The sequence below is a fragment of the Periophthalmus magnuspinnatus genome, chromosome 12, assembly GCF_009829125.3.
Source record: "Periophthalmus magnuspinnatus isolate fPerMag1 chromosome 12, fPerMag1.2.pri, whole genome shotgun sequence".
In the NCBI taxonomy this organism is placed as follows: Eukaryota; Metazoa; Chordata; class Actinopteri; order Gobiiformes; family Gobiidae; genus Periophthalmus; species Periophthalmus magnuspinnatus.
The window spans coordinates 3,285,406-3,301,008 of record NC_047137.1 but is presented as its reverse complement, the minus strand read 5'-3'; the positions used below and the strand labels follow the sequence as shown (position 1 = coordinate 3,301,008).

The 15,603-nt window shown below is 39.1% G+C and overlaps 1 protein-coding gene across 3 annotated transcripts; it reads right to left on the bottom strand.

Annotated features, from left to right (window-relative positions):
* Nucleotides 1-3,524: 3,524 nt before the first annotated feature.
* Nucleotides 3,525-9,593, bottom strand: mpx (myeloid-specific peroxidase). Of its 3 annotated transcripts, XM_033976125.2 has the most exons (18): nt 9,453-9,593; nt 9,301-9,366; nt 9,136-9,220; nt 8,143-8,318; nt 7,898-8,030; nt 7,587-7,713; nt 7,310-7,516; nt 6,814-7,177; nt 6,444-6,604; nt 5,907-6,165; nt 5,676-5,846; nt 5,363-5,600; nt 5,070-5,275; nt 4,922-4,947; nt 4,603-4,662; nt 4,365-4,424; nt 4,127-4,186; nt 3,525-4,037 (listed from the first exon to the last, which is right to left on the bottom strand). In XM_033976125.2, exons 2-18 carry the CDS (start codon nt 9,362-9,364, stop codon nt 4,023-4,025), a joined length of 2,412 nt encoding a protein of 803 aa, XP_033832016.1. In that variant the 5' UTR covers nt 9,365-9,366; nt 9,453-9,593; the 3' UTR covers nt 3,525-4,022. The 3 variants fall into 3 exon arrangements, with proteins under 3 accessions (XP_033832016.1, XP_033832017.1, XP_033832018.1); XM_033976126.2 differs by lacking the exons at nt 3,525-4,037; nt 4,127-4,186 and adding an exon at nt 4,219-4,275 and having other exon boundaries at nt 9,453-9,532; XM_033976127.2 differs by lacking the exons at nt 3,525-4,037; nt 4,127-4,186; nt 4,365-4,424 and adding an exon at nt 4,454-4,513 and having other exon boundaries at nt 9,453-9,532.
* Nucleotides 9,594-15,603: the final 6,010 nt, after the last annotated feature.

Sequence of the window (15,603 nt, the reverse complement as noted above, 5' to 3'; positions counted from 1 at the left end):
GACTGAAAACGTGGAGGACGTTATGCAGGTCATAATTTGTCTATTCTAGTCGATCTGTGGTCTTAGGTCTCTATTGTGTGTCTGTTGACAGCTGTTTGCAAGTGGATGTCAAGTTTTAAAAGAGTTTGTCTATGGCACTACTTGGGAAAGTCCATCCAAGCCTTTCAGTTTTCTCTTAAAAGTAATTCTTTCTATAGCATACACTCACTGACCACATAATGACGGCTGTTCAACCACAGGGGGTTCTTGCAGTTTGTACAGTCATAACATTTATATCAAAGTTTCTCATTCAGAAAATATGTATTGATAATGAGGTACATGCAGTTGTATTATCAGGTCACAGCTGCTTTGCATCAGCAGTTTGTGTACAGTAACCAGGCAGAAGTCAGAAAAAAATGGTACAGTTCCAGACACACTTACAAAGTCTCAACACAGGTTAATTTTTTTTTTCTTTTTTCCCCCAAATAATCTGTTCCTTATTGTTGTGAGTATAATTCTAATAACAGCTGCTCTTATCAAACCCTTCACCTTAAATGCTCTCAAGAATTCACTTTGTGATTTATGAATAACAAGTCATTTATGACCCTTGTGAATGTATCCAAGTGTACCACAGTAGCAGAAAAACAATGTCAGGGTGCTGTTAAAGAAATTAGACTGAAAGTGGTTATAATACAGGTTTTAGTAGTCGATGGACTTTTTTAGTTCTAGGGGGTCATCACCGACCACTGAGGAGACATGGTGGGCTTGGAATCCATCTCAAACAATCTTAAACTGACTTTTAAAAATATATCTTTTTAACTTTAATTTCACAAAAAACTATGACCTGCCACAAAAAAACTTATTTTATTTATCTTTTCATTGTTCCAATTTTTATTCTTATGCACCAGAACTTTTAATTTTTTATTATCTTTAATTTTAGAGTTTGCCGTCTCAATACTACTAATAGGACATTGAGGGCTTGGAAGTTTGTTAGTATTAAAGTTTGATTGCTGATTGATAAAGGGGTTACCATGGATTCTTGATCAGCAAACCTACCTGCAGTCTGTGTTTAGTTTCCTTCATGAACCCTAACCCTAACCCTGAATTTGCTATTGATTTCAGTATAAAGAACAGAGGGCAGAGATGGGACTCTGAGGATGACAAATGAAGGTTCTTGTGGTCCTGCATACCGACAGTTCCTCCCATTGCCAAACTATGTGCACGTGTTTTCTTCTCTCAGACGGACAGTCAGAACCAGCTGTACCGGGTCACTGCTGGTTTTTACTCATAATTCATACAGTCCTTTCACCGAGGACAATACACAGTTCCCTCACAAAAGGCAAGGATACATCTGCAAGGAATTAGCCAACTTATTTTGTCCACGTTGCTGGATTTCTGGGTACTTGGTGAAGAGTACTTGAATGAGTCTATAGTTAAACATAGTAGCTGCAACAGAGGCTTGGATATGAGACAAAATTGACCATAAAACCAGTTCAGTAGCATCACTGGCTCAACATCTGGTTTGCCACTAAACTTCAGACGAGTACGAGAGTACAGCCAGAGCAGAACAGACAATAATATATTTTATAAACATTAAAGTGATTGATATTCTGTCCTCATTTCAGTGGCATCCTAAGGAAACAGATCAGGTTTCACACTGTAAATCATCTGCTGCATTTGCATATAATTACTCTGCCTTTCCCTGTACAGGATGAGGTCACTACTGCCAGGACCACACACTGGGATCAAAACCATTTGGGCCAAGAGAATTAAAAGGGCTAGGTTTTAAACTACAAAAATGTCATCCATTAACACTTAGAGATTGCAGGATATTTACCCTGTGCCAAAATAATCATGGACCTATAGCCAAAAATATGATTCTATAATGCAATGTCACACTCAGATGGGGATCAGGAGCCAGTATTGCTATATCCTTTTTATTTTATAATAAAAAATATAATCTATTTGTTGAATCTGGTTATCACACTTTATATATCCACCAACACAAATTAATCAGCTATGTTTGAGATTACATTATATAGGACTTTAATAACTGATTGAGATAACAGGCAGGAAGATTGCATAATAATAATAATAATAATAATAATAATAATAATAATAATAATAATAATAATAATAATAATAATAATAATAATAATAATAATAATAATTATTATTATTATTATTATTATTATTATTATTATTATTATTATTAATTGGATTTATATAGTGCCTTTCAAGACACCCAAAGTGCTTTACAGTGCATCATTCATGCACTCCACACCTGGTGGCAGTAATCTACAATTGTAGCCATAGGTGCCCTGGGGTAGACAGACAAATGGTAATAAATCAATTGACAATACAAATTTATTGATATCATTTGAATAGGGCAACCACTAAATCTAGACAATTAAAGGTGATTAAAATAAATTTAAATTATTATTATTATTATTGTTAAACTGATCACTAGTAATATCTGTTAAACTAACCCCTTTATCCAGTTTTATTAATGATAGTTCCTGCTGGTAGTTAAGCCTAACTCTAAACACATTTTGCAGACAAACCAAATATTTCCTCTGTTTTCATAAATACTGTTATTCCTCCTCCTGAAGCACAAAGCTGGGGCTCCCACCACACACAGAGAGAGGCAGTCTAGTGGACTACGTGGCATTTTGCACATACACGGGCTGTACGTAGTGTGTGAATGAAGGGGAGGAGAAGCAGCAGAAGCACCAATAGACTCACACTTTCACTCTTATACCACTGTCCCAGGAAAGATGGGGAGATTACAGTGAAGCCAGAGTAAATAAATGCTGATCCAGAGACTTGCTATTTGTCTTTTGTCTCCAAGGAACTTTGGCCCAGATTTCCCATGCATACATTTCATAAACATTCCTGCTTTGTCCACAATGATCTAATTACAAAAGTATAATCCACACAAAAGTATAATCCACATTCACACTTGCCTATGTTTCCTGTTAGTTTATCTGTTAAGTTTATCACATTTATACTGTGGGTGAATAACAATTATTTTCATCTAGACAGCCCTAAAGCTAAAGCCAGGGTTATTTGGCAGAGAATCAGTTCCATTGTGAACTTCCACATTCAAACATTTTTGTATATTTTTGTAGTGAAGGCGCCATCTACAGGGGGGCAGCTGTACATCATCATCTGTTTTTCTTTATGGTAATTGCAGTTATCAGTATGAATATTAGATTACATATATATTAAATTGTTGTTCTTGTCACATATCATAATTAAACTAGATATAGAATCACCATAAAGCCAGCAACGTTTGTCAGAGACTACAGTTATGTGATGTAATTTAATTGAACCAACAGTGGCTTACCTTTCTGCTGGCTTTTTATTTTTTATTTTTTATTTTTTCCTTGGACAAGACACTCGTGGTCCATATGTATTTGCTGTATTTATTCACTCAGAACACATATCACACATTTAAGTGTTCATCAACCCAATATAAAAACCTCTATATTTTCATCCTAAAGTTTTCATAATATTTACTAAAAGTACTACTATTTGTCCCACATCAAGACATTACTTCCATTTGGGGTATATTAGTATATTTAATGAAAGAAAATACAGCATGAAAGTTTCAGTAAACAAGCAATTCAGAGAAAGCAGTAGAAACAGTCTCAAATCACATTCACTTATAGTGCAAAAAACAATACCAGATTCATCACCATTCTTGTTTGGATGCAAAAGCCAGGTGATGTAACAGACCCAAACCATTTTACATATGAGGTGTCATTTTATTATGTCTTCAATCTACTTTTATATTTGAAGTGAATATTTTTTGCAGACTTGCAGACAGGGCTGTGCAGCAGAGATGGGCTCAGTGACTTCTTTATCATGTGGTGAATAGCAGGTGCCCAGAGAAGAAGCTTTTGGTGCTCAGGCCTACATTGCTTGTGCTGAAGTCTAGCCTGACATTATCCCCAGCCTCTAGCTGCAGTAGTATGTACTTGGACAGAAGATATCATCCCACAAATTACTTGAGGCTCTGCAGAACCATTGAGGTCCACTCAAGCCTGGGGGACCTGGACGCATTCAATTAATATATTTTATCATTAAATCTTTAAACATTAAATAGTTCTGAAAAATGTTTTGAAAGTAATTGTGACTCTACCTCATTGTCCACAAATTCCTCGAGGGTTTGAGGGTCCGGGAGGTCCTCTGACACTGCATTCTGCAAAATGAAAATTGTAAAGGTTTAATCGTCCCACAAATTACTTGAGGCTCTGCAGAACCATTGAGGTCCACTCAAGCCTGGAGGACCTGGACGCATTCAATTAATATATTTTATCATTAAATCTTTAAACATTAAATAGTTCTGAAAAATGTTTTGAAAGTAATTGTGACTCTACCTCATTGTCCACAAATTCCTCGAGGGTTTGAGGGTCCGGGAGGTCCTCTGACACTGCATTCTGCAAAATGAAAATTGTAAAGGTTTAATCGTCCCACAAATTACTTGAGGCTCTGCAGAACCATTGAGGTCCACTCAAGCCTGGAGGACCTGGACGCATTCAATTAATATATTTTATCATTAAATCTTTAAACATTAAATAGTTCTGAAAAATGTTTTGAAAGTAATTGTGACTCTACCTCATTGTCCACAAATTCCTCGAGGGTTTGGGGGTCCGGGAGGTCCTCTGACACTGCATTCTGCAAAATGAAAATTGTAAAGGTTTAACTTAGCCTCTATGAAAAAAGTATTGTTAATGTGTCTGTTGTAGGACACATCAAAAACATTACTATAAAAGGTGTTATAAATACAATGAAAATGTATGTTTTGTTTTTGTTTTGTTTTTTTATCTTCATCAGGGGTTTGAGAGAAGACATAGTTTGGCTTCAGAAATCGAATTTAGTTGACTCTGGCTTGTATTTGTTAGGTAAGTGATATTGAAACCTCTTTTCAACTGACCTTAGCAAAATAGTTACCACCCAACACTGCACCAACACACGCCATATAGAGAGAGACAAAATGTTAAATAGATTATTAGTAATTACACACAATGCATTTAAACACACTGGGTTAAAATGAGACACATAATGAGTGTTTGGTGTCTCACCTGAGAAGCTCTTCCTCCAAGCTGTCAGGTCCAGAGAGGGCAGACTGGAGCATTGTACCAGTCTGTTGGAGCGGGACAGGATACTAAATGCATCCTTTGGGACGGATGTGATCCCAGTGTTTTCACAGATGACTCGTGAGAATGTCATCCTGGAAAGAGCAGTCCTCTGTCTCACTGTGAACACCCCAGGGTTTTCATACCATAACCTGAAACAGACATGGAAATAAGCACTGTTGTTGTTTATTTTGCAATATGTAGCCTACATTTGTACTAAATTACAAAGTGATACAGACCTGTCTCCTTGTCGAATATTCTTAAACTGATTTGCAATAAGGCATGCAAACAGAGGACCCACACGGCCTCCAGTGACAAATGGTTCAGCAACTCCTCCCAGCCACACGTCAATGTTTTCAGGTGTGCCATAGTGACTCAGCAGCTTACGCGCAAGCTCCGGGTTCTTCATCACTTGAGCCAACTCAGCCTGGTTTCTGGGAGCAGAGAGACCACAGAACCGGCGCCAGGCATTGTATCCTAAGATCAAAAATATTATACTTCTGTTTCTGTTAGCAAAATTGGAAGTCATAGGTTTAAACTTTTAAGACATACCTGGCAGGCCATGATCGCGTCCTCGTTGCATGTTCAGAGAGCCCAGGTCCAGAGCCAGATGCTGAACAAACTGAAACAGTCTCTCCCTCAAAGCGTCCACCAGCATGTGATCCTGAGTATTCAGTTTGGCAGGACGGTTGATTAAACCACGGATCAGAGGGTCAATACCACCTGGACCACACAAACAGTCAGAAAAAAGGCAAAACAAACAAAGCATTCTTTTTTACTTACCCTCAAAGATGATCCTCCATGGGGTGAAGAAAGCCTTGAACAGGGGCACACTGGGAAACTGAGGGTGCTCTCTGTAGTTGGCATCCAGGCGTGCTAACGTGTGTTGGATGGCTAAGTGTGCGAAGCGATAAGCAGCTGTGGCAAAAACGTTGGAAATGCTGGGGTCAACTCTGGCATTGTAGCCTGGGTACTGACCAAGGAGCCTCTGCATAGTGTCTGGACCGACAATGTGCGGAAGGTAGTCCCTGAACACAAATATCTAGGAAAAAAAACAGATTGAACTTAGAAAAATAATAACAGTAAAAACGTACATCATACGCCATAGTTTAACTTGAGTTGGAGGACAGTTCAGAATTTTATGCTTTTCAATGATAGAATTTGCTCTTTACAGATTTGTTACAAAAGGGTACAGATTTGTTGACCTCGTTTATGGTTAATATCTCTGTAATTTCTAGGCTATTCACATACAATAAAAATGGACACAAACTTCAGTGTATTCTCAAAAGGAGAGAACTATTGAGTAATTGAAGCTGTTACTTGTGTATAAGCTCCTAGGATCTTGCGGGACTCCTGGTAAAGTCTCTCACTGTCCCACTGTGGGTTTATTCTCTTCAGGGCTCGAGCCACACGGTTGTGCTCCCTCACGAATAGTGTGTGGAGAGAAGTCAGAGCAATGTTCTCGTCCACACGCCCATCACCTACAAATAACATAAAGGAACTGTAATCCTCATGTAATTAGAGTAAGTAATTTGTGGCCAGCCATAACAATGTTTGTTATAATAACATTCAAGTCTCAATATACAGTGTTAGTAATATTTAATTACCCCATTCATAAATCAAAGTTAGAATATAACCAGTAAGTAGATGTTGAGTCCAGTACAGTACAACAGAGTAAGACCAAACTGACCAGCGATGAAGCAGGGCACCTCAGTGGCATTGGTGTCATTGGTGACTCTTTTGCGTGTGGCACACATGTTCATCTCCAGGTTGGTGAAAGGCAGCAGCTCTCGACCGTTGTCTCTGAATTCAGTGTTAACGCGCATCAGGCCTCCTTCATTCTCTGTGTCTCGTAGGAAGAGAGCCAGCTTCTCCTCAGAGCCGTACACCTGGCCCAAATCCAGGAAGGCAGTGAGTGCGTTAATCTGCTCTCTCTTGTTGGACTCCCCACCAAAGTTATAAGCTGAGAACCCTGTTCCACATGCAGGAGCAGATCTGAAGGCTGGGATACAGCTGTCCTTTCCAGTGGGCAGGCGAGGGTCACCCGGGGGTATCTAGAGAAAAAATGCACTTCAGGTAAGGACCTTCAACTCTTCAACAATTTCAGGAATATAGTTTACAAAATTTGGATGGATTAAAATTTTAATTTTAGTACTATTGCACTGTTGTACATTTAAAGCACTAACCGGAATAGGGATGCAGGGCTCAGTGCGCTCACAGCTCTCATCACAGTTGACTCCATTGCTAAAAGAGCGAATGCTTGGAGAGAATGGGGTGAAAGTCAAGTCATGATCGTTCCATTGGCCAAACAAGGTGACCAGATGAGTATACTCTGTGTCATTGACAACTCCTGCATCTGTTGTAGCCAAAATGTTGTTGGACACCTGTCTGACCTGCAAAAGACACCTTTAAGCACGTGTACTGTCATAGATGACAATGAGATATTGGGCTAATATGTCACACCAGTGGGAGCAGGAAGTTGTTAATTGTCCGATTGTTCCATCCTTTGGGTTGAGAGATGCCGTCATCGTACTCAGCGGGAAGCCAGCGAGTGAAAGGAGTGTTAGAGGCACCGAGACGGGGGTTTTTCCTGCGAACAAACACACAGCATTAAGTAATGTGACTTGAGACATCAAAAGGGTGTCAACACATATCCTGTGGTGCATGGCACTTTGAGCCTAGACTATTTCACAAGCATTGTATCTCTGTCCCCCACATGTATGCTATTTAACAGCAGAAACTGTTGACTAGTACACATTTTTAGGTGTACTCACAAGTTGTTGCAGACGCTGGTGGTGGTACGGTATTTGTTGATATTTGGTGTGGTTCGGCAGTTGGGAAGCTGGATCCTTGCTGCACAACCAGCTATTTTAGCCAAACTTGTCAGCTCCTCCTTAGTAAGCAGATCTAAAATAATACAGAATCCTCACTAAGCACTGAACTCCTCAGTAGTCACATTATTAGGCCATAATTGGACCAGAACAGGCAAAAGCTTGTATGATGTTTTTGAGTGTCTGACCTGTTGCATTTAATGAGCGCTTGTGAACATGATGTGTCCTCTCCTGCAGAAGACGGAGGGTCTGGTCCAGGTAGTCTGCAGATCGTACAGCTGAGCGTGTGTCTCCACGGGGTTGTTTGAGGAGACGCAGTGCATCATGGGGCTGAACCACTTCCCGCCGCACTCTGCTCAGACTCCTTCAACATGACAGTAAGTCATAAAGATAGTACAAGGATATAGTAGATAATAAGTAACAAAGTAAAATTATGACAAGCCTTTTACCGATGTTGTAGTGTAAGAAATGAAGAATATATAGTATGTAATAAATATGTCTAAATAATGTGATATATAAATATCACAATATATGTACATTTACAATCAGGTTTTATGTAACTTCACATTTTCAGCCGTTGGCTACAACTTTCTGTTCAAGGAGATAAAACAGAATTTAAATTTGATGACACCCTATACACTGACAGGTCCTATGAGGTATACTTGCATTACTCAAAAAATAATGAATATAATTGTTTAGAATCCAGAGCAAATGATGGCCGATAAGCTCTGTTGATATTTTTGGGCCGATATAGTCTAAGGCTGATATCTAGGGGCAATTGTGATTATTTTTTGCCAAATTACGTAATTATAATTTATGACAAACTCACCTACAGTCCCTTTTATCACAAACCTTCAAGAGAACAGTGCAGTTATCTGTTTGCACCTAAGTTTTCAGATAAAGCTTTGGGTGTGCTTTTTAAACAAAAGGTTGGCCAAAACAAAATATTAGCCTGTACTGGAGATTTAAGGTTTATAGCCAATTTGATAAAAAAAAGTGCAAATATAGGCCCGACATATCCTCTTCAGTGATGACTGTACCATAATACAGAATAAAAATAAGTAACATTTTATTCAAATCAAATTGTATATTTTGACTTGTTAAATGATACCGTGTATTTCAGCCCCACGATAATTTTCAAGTGAAATTGCACATCAGTCCATCAATAATGACATACTCACTCTTCTCTTGAGTATTTGTACGCCTCATCCACAAGTTTCTTTGCATCTTCAAAACATTGCTTAAGTAAAGGACTGCCAAGGAATTCTATAGCAAACAGACAGCAACTTGTTAAAATAGATGTAAATAATTTAAATTACAAATCTTGGAGAAATGTAATTATTTACCAGTGGGCTTGGGGTGAACAGGGACAATGCATAGGCACAACGCAAATAGAACAGAGAAGAGCATCTCTGTAAAAGATAAATGGAGTATATATAAAATAATGGAGCACATATAAAATAATGGAGCACATAGAGAGAGAATGTGGTAGACATACCTGTGTTGGTAGCTGCCGCAGCAGTGAGGAGTGGTTTCTGGATGCTGTGGGCCCTGAGTTTAAATACAGTCAGAGCTGAGGCTCCCGCCCTGACCCTAGATTATATGGTGCTTCTGTCAGTAAAGGACACTTCCTTCTTCCTTCTTCTACTCATTAGCTCAATACTTATTTATAAATACTTTTATTTATACATACTATTATCCTATTATCTTTAATTGGTTATTGTATTGGCCTAAAGTTTTCATCATCAGATCATTTCTGTCTTGTGTTTTAGTTTTGTTTTTTTCCACAATAATTATTCCTTGCTTTTCCTTGATTTATATTATTAATACTATACTTTTATTGTCTGCAAACAAATGTAAAAAGTTGCACTTTGTAAAATGGAAAATTTGCACAAGGTTTATGTATAAATGGAAATTAATGTGGAGTTACGATAAAATGCAATAAGGAAAAGGAGAAACTTTACAGTCAAAGACGTGAATCATGTACTACATATAAGATAAGGTTCAACAGTTCAAGAAAAGATGAACAATAAATATAACACTGAGCACTGAAAAGCACTTTCTGTAACTGTGTTTTACATAAAGATGTACACTAAATGTACACACAGGAACAACAAGTACCTGCCCTCCACCGCTAGAAAAGTTACATAAAGTGCACCTTAAAGGTATTCATCTGTTATGGCCAATTGTTAGACCTATAGTTCAGGAAAGCATTTCCTTAAGGTTTCACTTCATTTCAAATGTGGCTTTGACTGAAATGAACTCTTGCTCCCGTTTTGGCAACTTTTACTTCAGTTGTAAGTGGTCTTTTTGAAGGAAGTTTGAAAAAGCAGAAATAAACAGCATTTTATGAAACATTGTTAGTCAAGCTGGAAGTTAGGTAAGAAAAAGGATTTCACCAGGGAGTTGGTCAGTTTGAGTTTGGCAATTAAGAAATTGCACCTTCTTTTGATGAGACTTATATAAATGTATTTTGTGTTACATTACAATACATATAATTAATCTTATTGCAGGAAACGAACCATGATTGATGAGTCAGTTAGGTGGAACCTTTTCTCTGAATAAAACAAGGAAGAACATTCACGGGGAAATTACAAAAAGGAATTTCCATTAGTAATGATTGATTTTAAATGCATTCCTTAAATTTCTAATTTGTTTATATTTACAATATTATCATGTGCATAGTAACCAATCTTATTTCCTGAAGGCAATTGCTGTATACTTTGAGTGTCATTGGTAGAGTTGCAGAATTTTCAATTATCAAAGTTGGAGCATTTTGATTGGAATTAACAAAAATTTATGGGAATAAACTTAGATATCTACACTTGCCGTCAGTTGAAAAAGTAACATTCTCTAAAGAATTGTCATTGCCAGATGTGACTACTAGGGCTTGATTAAGGCGTCATTTATAACCAGTGTTGGGCATCTTACTTCAAAAATGTAATTAGTTATAGTTACAAGTTACTTCTCCCAAAAAGTAACTGAGTTAGTAACTCAGTTACTTTTTGGGAGAAGTAACTAGTTACTAGGCAAAGTAACTATGCCGTTACTTATTATGTTAAAACAATAAAAACACAACAGATGTGAACCTTTAACATTTATTTCACTTTAACATATTGCCACTATATTGTATTTGTTTACAAGTAAATTATAGAATGTATCAAAACTAAAAAATATAAAAAAAATGTTATTTGAAGTGCAAATAAATCAACATGTCACGCAATTTCAGACAACTGTACTTCAAATATTTTCTTCATTATAACACTGAAAAAATCATTGCAATGTATTGCAAAACTAAGGCATTCAAATGTAAACCATGTAAAATAAGACAAAACCTTTAAGCTTTTCTGGCCACACACTGTAATTCTCTGCCCAGTATTCAAATATTAATCACTCTCATTTCAACATAAACTGAACTTTATCCAACTCTTTAACATTCATTAAAAGATTCACACAATCCCTCTAACACGTATCTATTCCTTTATTTATCTATCTATCCATCCAATCAGCTATCGATGCACGTGTGAACAGGACATCATTTCCCATCATGTATTCAGCGTTTGTAGTCCATGCAGGCGGCCGCAGTCGGTGGAGAGCTGCTGCGCTCGCCTTGCTCAAAAACTTCCCGTTACCGGCGCACAGGTTATGTCAGCGCAAGTTGGCGGCATCTTGGACACAAAACTAACCGGCATGCACCGCGCACCGATCAACGGCGTCGTATCTGCGCCCGCCTCATCTCAAACGAGCCTTTTATCTCACCCCAGCCTCCTCTTCCACCAAAGAAACACAACAGCAGCTCCTCGGCTGAGACTCTGATGAAGAGAAGAGTGAACTGAATTAAAAGTAACGCGCCACATTTTATAGTCAGTAACGGTAACGGCGTTGGGACGCTGGGAAAAGTAATTAGTTAGATTACTCCGTTACTGAAAAAGTAACGCAGTTAGTAACGGCGTTATAATGTAACTCCGTTATTCCCAACACTGTTTATAACCTTGCTTACGCATTACTCATTGCTTAGGCGCCTTCTTTACAAAACTCCTACTAAGCACAGCACTTTGCTTATCTCTACGCCAACTGGGACCCTGATGTGTGCTCTGAGTGTCATGTGTCATTTCAAATAGACCAAATGCCATAACTGTAAAAATAGGACATCTGAAAAAGGCATGTTGTACAGAAGCACAGAAAAGCCATTCACATCCAACATTCTACAAGAAATGTCAAGGTAAAGACACAAAATACAGGTAAAGACACAAAATACATGACTGAGACAGAGGATTCAGAACCAGAGGAGTTCAACATCACGGCTGTGAGTAGTGAGATCTTCAATACAAAACTTCTGTATTGAAGATGGAATTACTGAGATGCAAATAGACACTGGGGCAGGAAAGAGTGTCATTTCACAAGGAACATACTGGAAAAAGTTCTCACACTTGCCTTTACAACCAGCTAAAATGAAACTCGTATAATGGAGGGCGCATTCATGTAGTGTGCCAGTATGTAGCACACATGTAGCGCAGAAAGGGATGAAGTGATATTTTGGATTTGGATGTTGAGTTGGGCTAGACCAGAAGAAGTGCAGACGAGGTCGAGGATATGATCGATCCCCATGTGGCCCATGTCGTCATGAAGACTTCTCAGGACCAATGGACGCAGATCTTCCGGGACAACAAGTTTATATGAGAGGTGCTCATTATCTTGCTTCATCCAGTACAGTATCCCATTTACAAGCTCCAACTTTGACCACTCTCTGAGCATGAGAGGACGTTCTGGGAGCTCTTGCAATTGGCAGGATCTTCTCCCCGGTCTCAAGTTGGTGGATGAGTTCTCGAATGCAGGGATCCGAGTGATGTTTCTCTTTGACGTCGAGAGTAGGGATGAGCGGCAGCTGGTTGACATCTTCAGAGCTATAACTGTCAGGTAGAGACCAATCTGCCCTTGGTCCTCAGGCAGTAAGGCTCGGACCAGGTGACATTGTCAGATGGCGTTCACGATTTCCACCGAGTTGGCATCAGAGGCCACTGTATGCTGGGAGATGAACTGGTGGATAAGTTCATTGTCATGCGGGGCTTTTCTACTGGAGCACAGACGAGGGCATCGTGAGAGAGCGTCAGCGTGGAAGTTCTGCATGCCAGTCCGGTACAGGAGTTTGAAGGTGTAGGTAGATAAGGCAGCCAAACAATGATGTCCTGTGGCATCCAATTTTGCAGAGGTCAGGATGTAGGTGAGAGCTTTGCTGTCAGTGACCATGGTGAACTTTGCTCTGTACATATAGTCCTGGAATTTCTCGGTCACACTCCATTTAAGGGCCAAAACGTTTATGGATAACCCATAACCCATGGCTGGCGTACCCTCAGCTTCTCTTCTTGTTCCTGGTAGAGTGCAGCTCCTAGACCAGTCATGCTCGTATTGGTGTGGAGGATGCACGGACGAGAGGAGTCTGCAAACCCAAGGACTGAAGCGGTGGTAAGTTTCTTTATCAGTGTCTTGAAGGCAGGCTGACAACTGGGACACCAGCACTCTCCAAGTGGCTGATTTGGATTGTAGATAGGTGTCTTGTGGGGTCCCGGTTTCTTTATCTTTCGAGCTGGAGCATATCCTCGACTTAGGTTATTGAGTGGCTTGGCTATGATGGTGTAGGCTTTGATGAAGTGGCGGTAATATCCTGCAAAGCCCAGAAAAGAACGCAGTTGTTTCTGTGTTGTGGGGATAGGCCAGGTTTTTATTGTTTCAGTTTTTTCTGAGTCTGTTTCTACGCCTTGTTCTGACATGATGTCTCATGGAGGTTTGGAAGAATAGACACTTCTCAGGCGACAGCTTTAGCCCATATTGATGCAGTCGGTCTAGGACTCTCAGTAGTCTGTGTTCATGCTCCTCTAAGGAGTCAGAGAAGATTATGAGGTCATCCAAGAATACAAGCCCCTCCTTCAGATGAAGGTCACTCATGCACCGTTCCATCAAGTACTGGATTGTGCTTGGTGCATTGGTGACACCTTGGGGCATCCTGTTAATCTCCTAAAATCCGAGGGGGGTAACGAAGGCGGTCTTAGTAGTAACCAGATTTCAGATCAAGAACTGAGAATCATTTGGGCCCAAATAGGGCTGAAAATGATTCTTCAATGTTGGGTAAGGCATACGCATCCTTTGTGGTCTGGAGGTTTAATTTGCAGTAATCAATACACAATCTGACTTCACCATTCTTCTTCCGAACCACCACAATAGGAGATGAGAAGGGTAATGATGATTCCCTTATGACGCTAGCTTCCACAAGCTCCCGAAGATGACAATTAACTGCTTCGATATCCTGAGGATGGATGGGTTGGGCACGTTGTTTGAAAGGTGTACTGGCATGGAGTGGAATGTAATGTTTGATGGTTGTTGTGCATTCAAAATTACAATTTAAGTATTAAATTGAGTATTCTTCCACTCTCTTGTTCCACTCTGGTGACAATGGAGAGTCACCGAAGTCAATGTTCAGGCTGGAAGATGGCTTCTCAACGGGAGGATGAGTCACATGATGTCCAGCGAGGATGCAGTGGTATGTCTCAAGATCAGCAATTACATTGTAGGGTGGAATGAATGTGTTATTATTATTTCAGCTTGAGCTAAAAATGCCACAGCATGTACCACTCCACCCATGGGAGTTCCCAGGTGATTCCTGGAAAACACATTGCCGGTTCTTTCCTGAACAACATACCAGGTTAAAAAGACTATTCGCCTCCAATGAACTTCCTGAACAGATAATGACAAATAATGATTCACTTCTTCACTTCAGTTCTGGTCGGATAGCCGGTGGACTCTGCCTTATATCTATCAAACACCAGTGTAGAAAGCTTAACAAGTGAGGCGATTCAATTTTACCCAGCTGGGTAATATAACTCGCTATTGTTAACAAAATCTACTTGTGGAAGGCTGTTTGTGTGCATTTAAGAAGGGATTTACTCCACTCTGAGGATAACTCTCAAATAGAAATAATAGAAAAGTAATTAGAGGTTTAGGAAAGTATAGCTATTCAATATTTTAGATCTAAAGAAAAATAAAGATGACCCTTTTGGCATCATCAGAAGATAGCAAAAATCTGCGGTGTGTTGAGTAGAAAAAGAACAAAGGGACTAGTCATTGCACGCTGTTTGCGCAGTGGTTTTACTGCGACCTCTGCAAGCATAATTTTATGCAAATTTGGATCCTCGTGCATTTGAGTTGCTTTTGCGCAATATGTTTTATTCTCTGGCTTAAAGTTGAATCCCAACACATTTATACAACAATTAGGGGTTACACAAGAATCCGGTGGTATTATGGCTGTTTTATTAGACCCAGAGGTTTTTTGTTTGTTTTTTGTTTTGAACCAGAGTTAATCAACACTGTGATGTGTCTGTCAACAAGAATGGTTGTAGAAACTATTTGCCTATTTTCGGTTTATTCTGAGATTACTTTATTTTTGTTTATGTCAAATTAGTTTACCAATTTTAGTTTTTGCTATTTTGCATATTTGTTATATAATTTTTGCTCTATTAATATTTGTTATGTTTTGATCATTTGTTTAGCCCAACCTGGTGAACTGCATGTCTGTAATAGACATTAGTTTTGTTAAACTGGCACAGCGTAAACAATATGAGTTATGTTTAGTCTTAAATTTAGTCTTAAATTTGTCA

Excerpts from the sequence above, each read along its gene's own strand:
- mpx (XM_033976125.2), bottom strand. The coding sequence starts at position 9,364 with ATGCTCTTCTCTGTTCTATTTGCGTTGTGCCTATGCATTGTCCCTGTT. Across the intron at positions 6,166-6,443 it reads TCCTAGGAGCTTATACACAA|ATATTTGTGTTCAGGGACTA; the intron begins GTAACAGCTTCA and ends TTTTTTTCCTAG. Across the intron at positions 5,847-5,906 it reads ATGGAGGATCATCTTTGAGG|GTGGTATTGACCCTCTGATC; the intron begins GTAAGTAAAAAA and ends TGTGTGGTCCAG.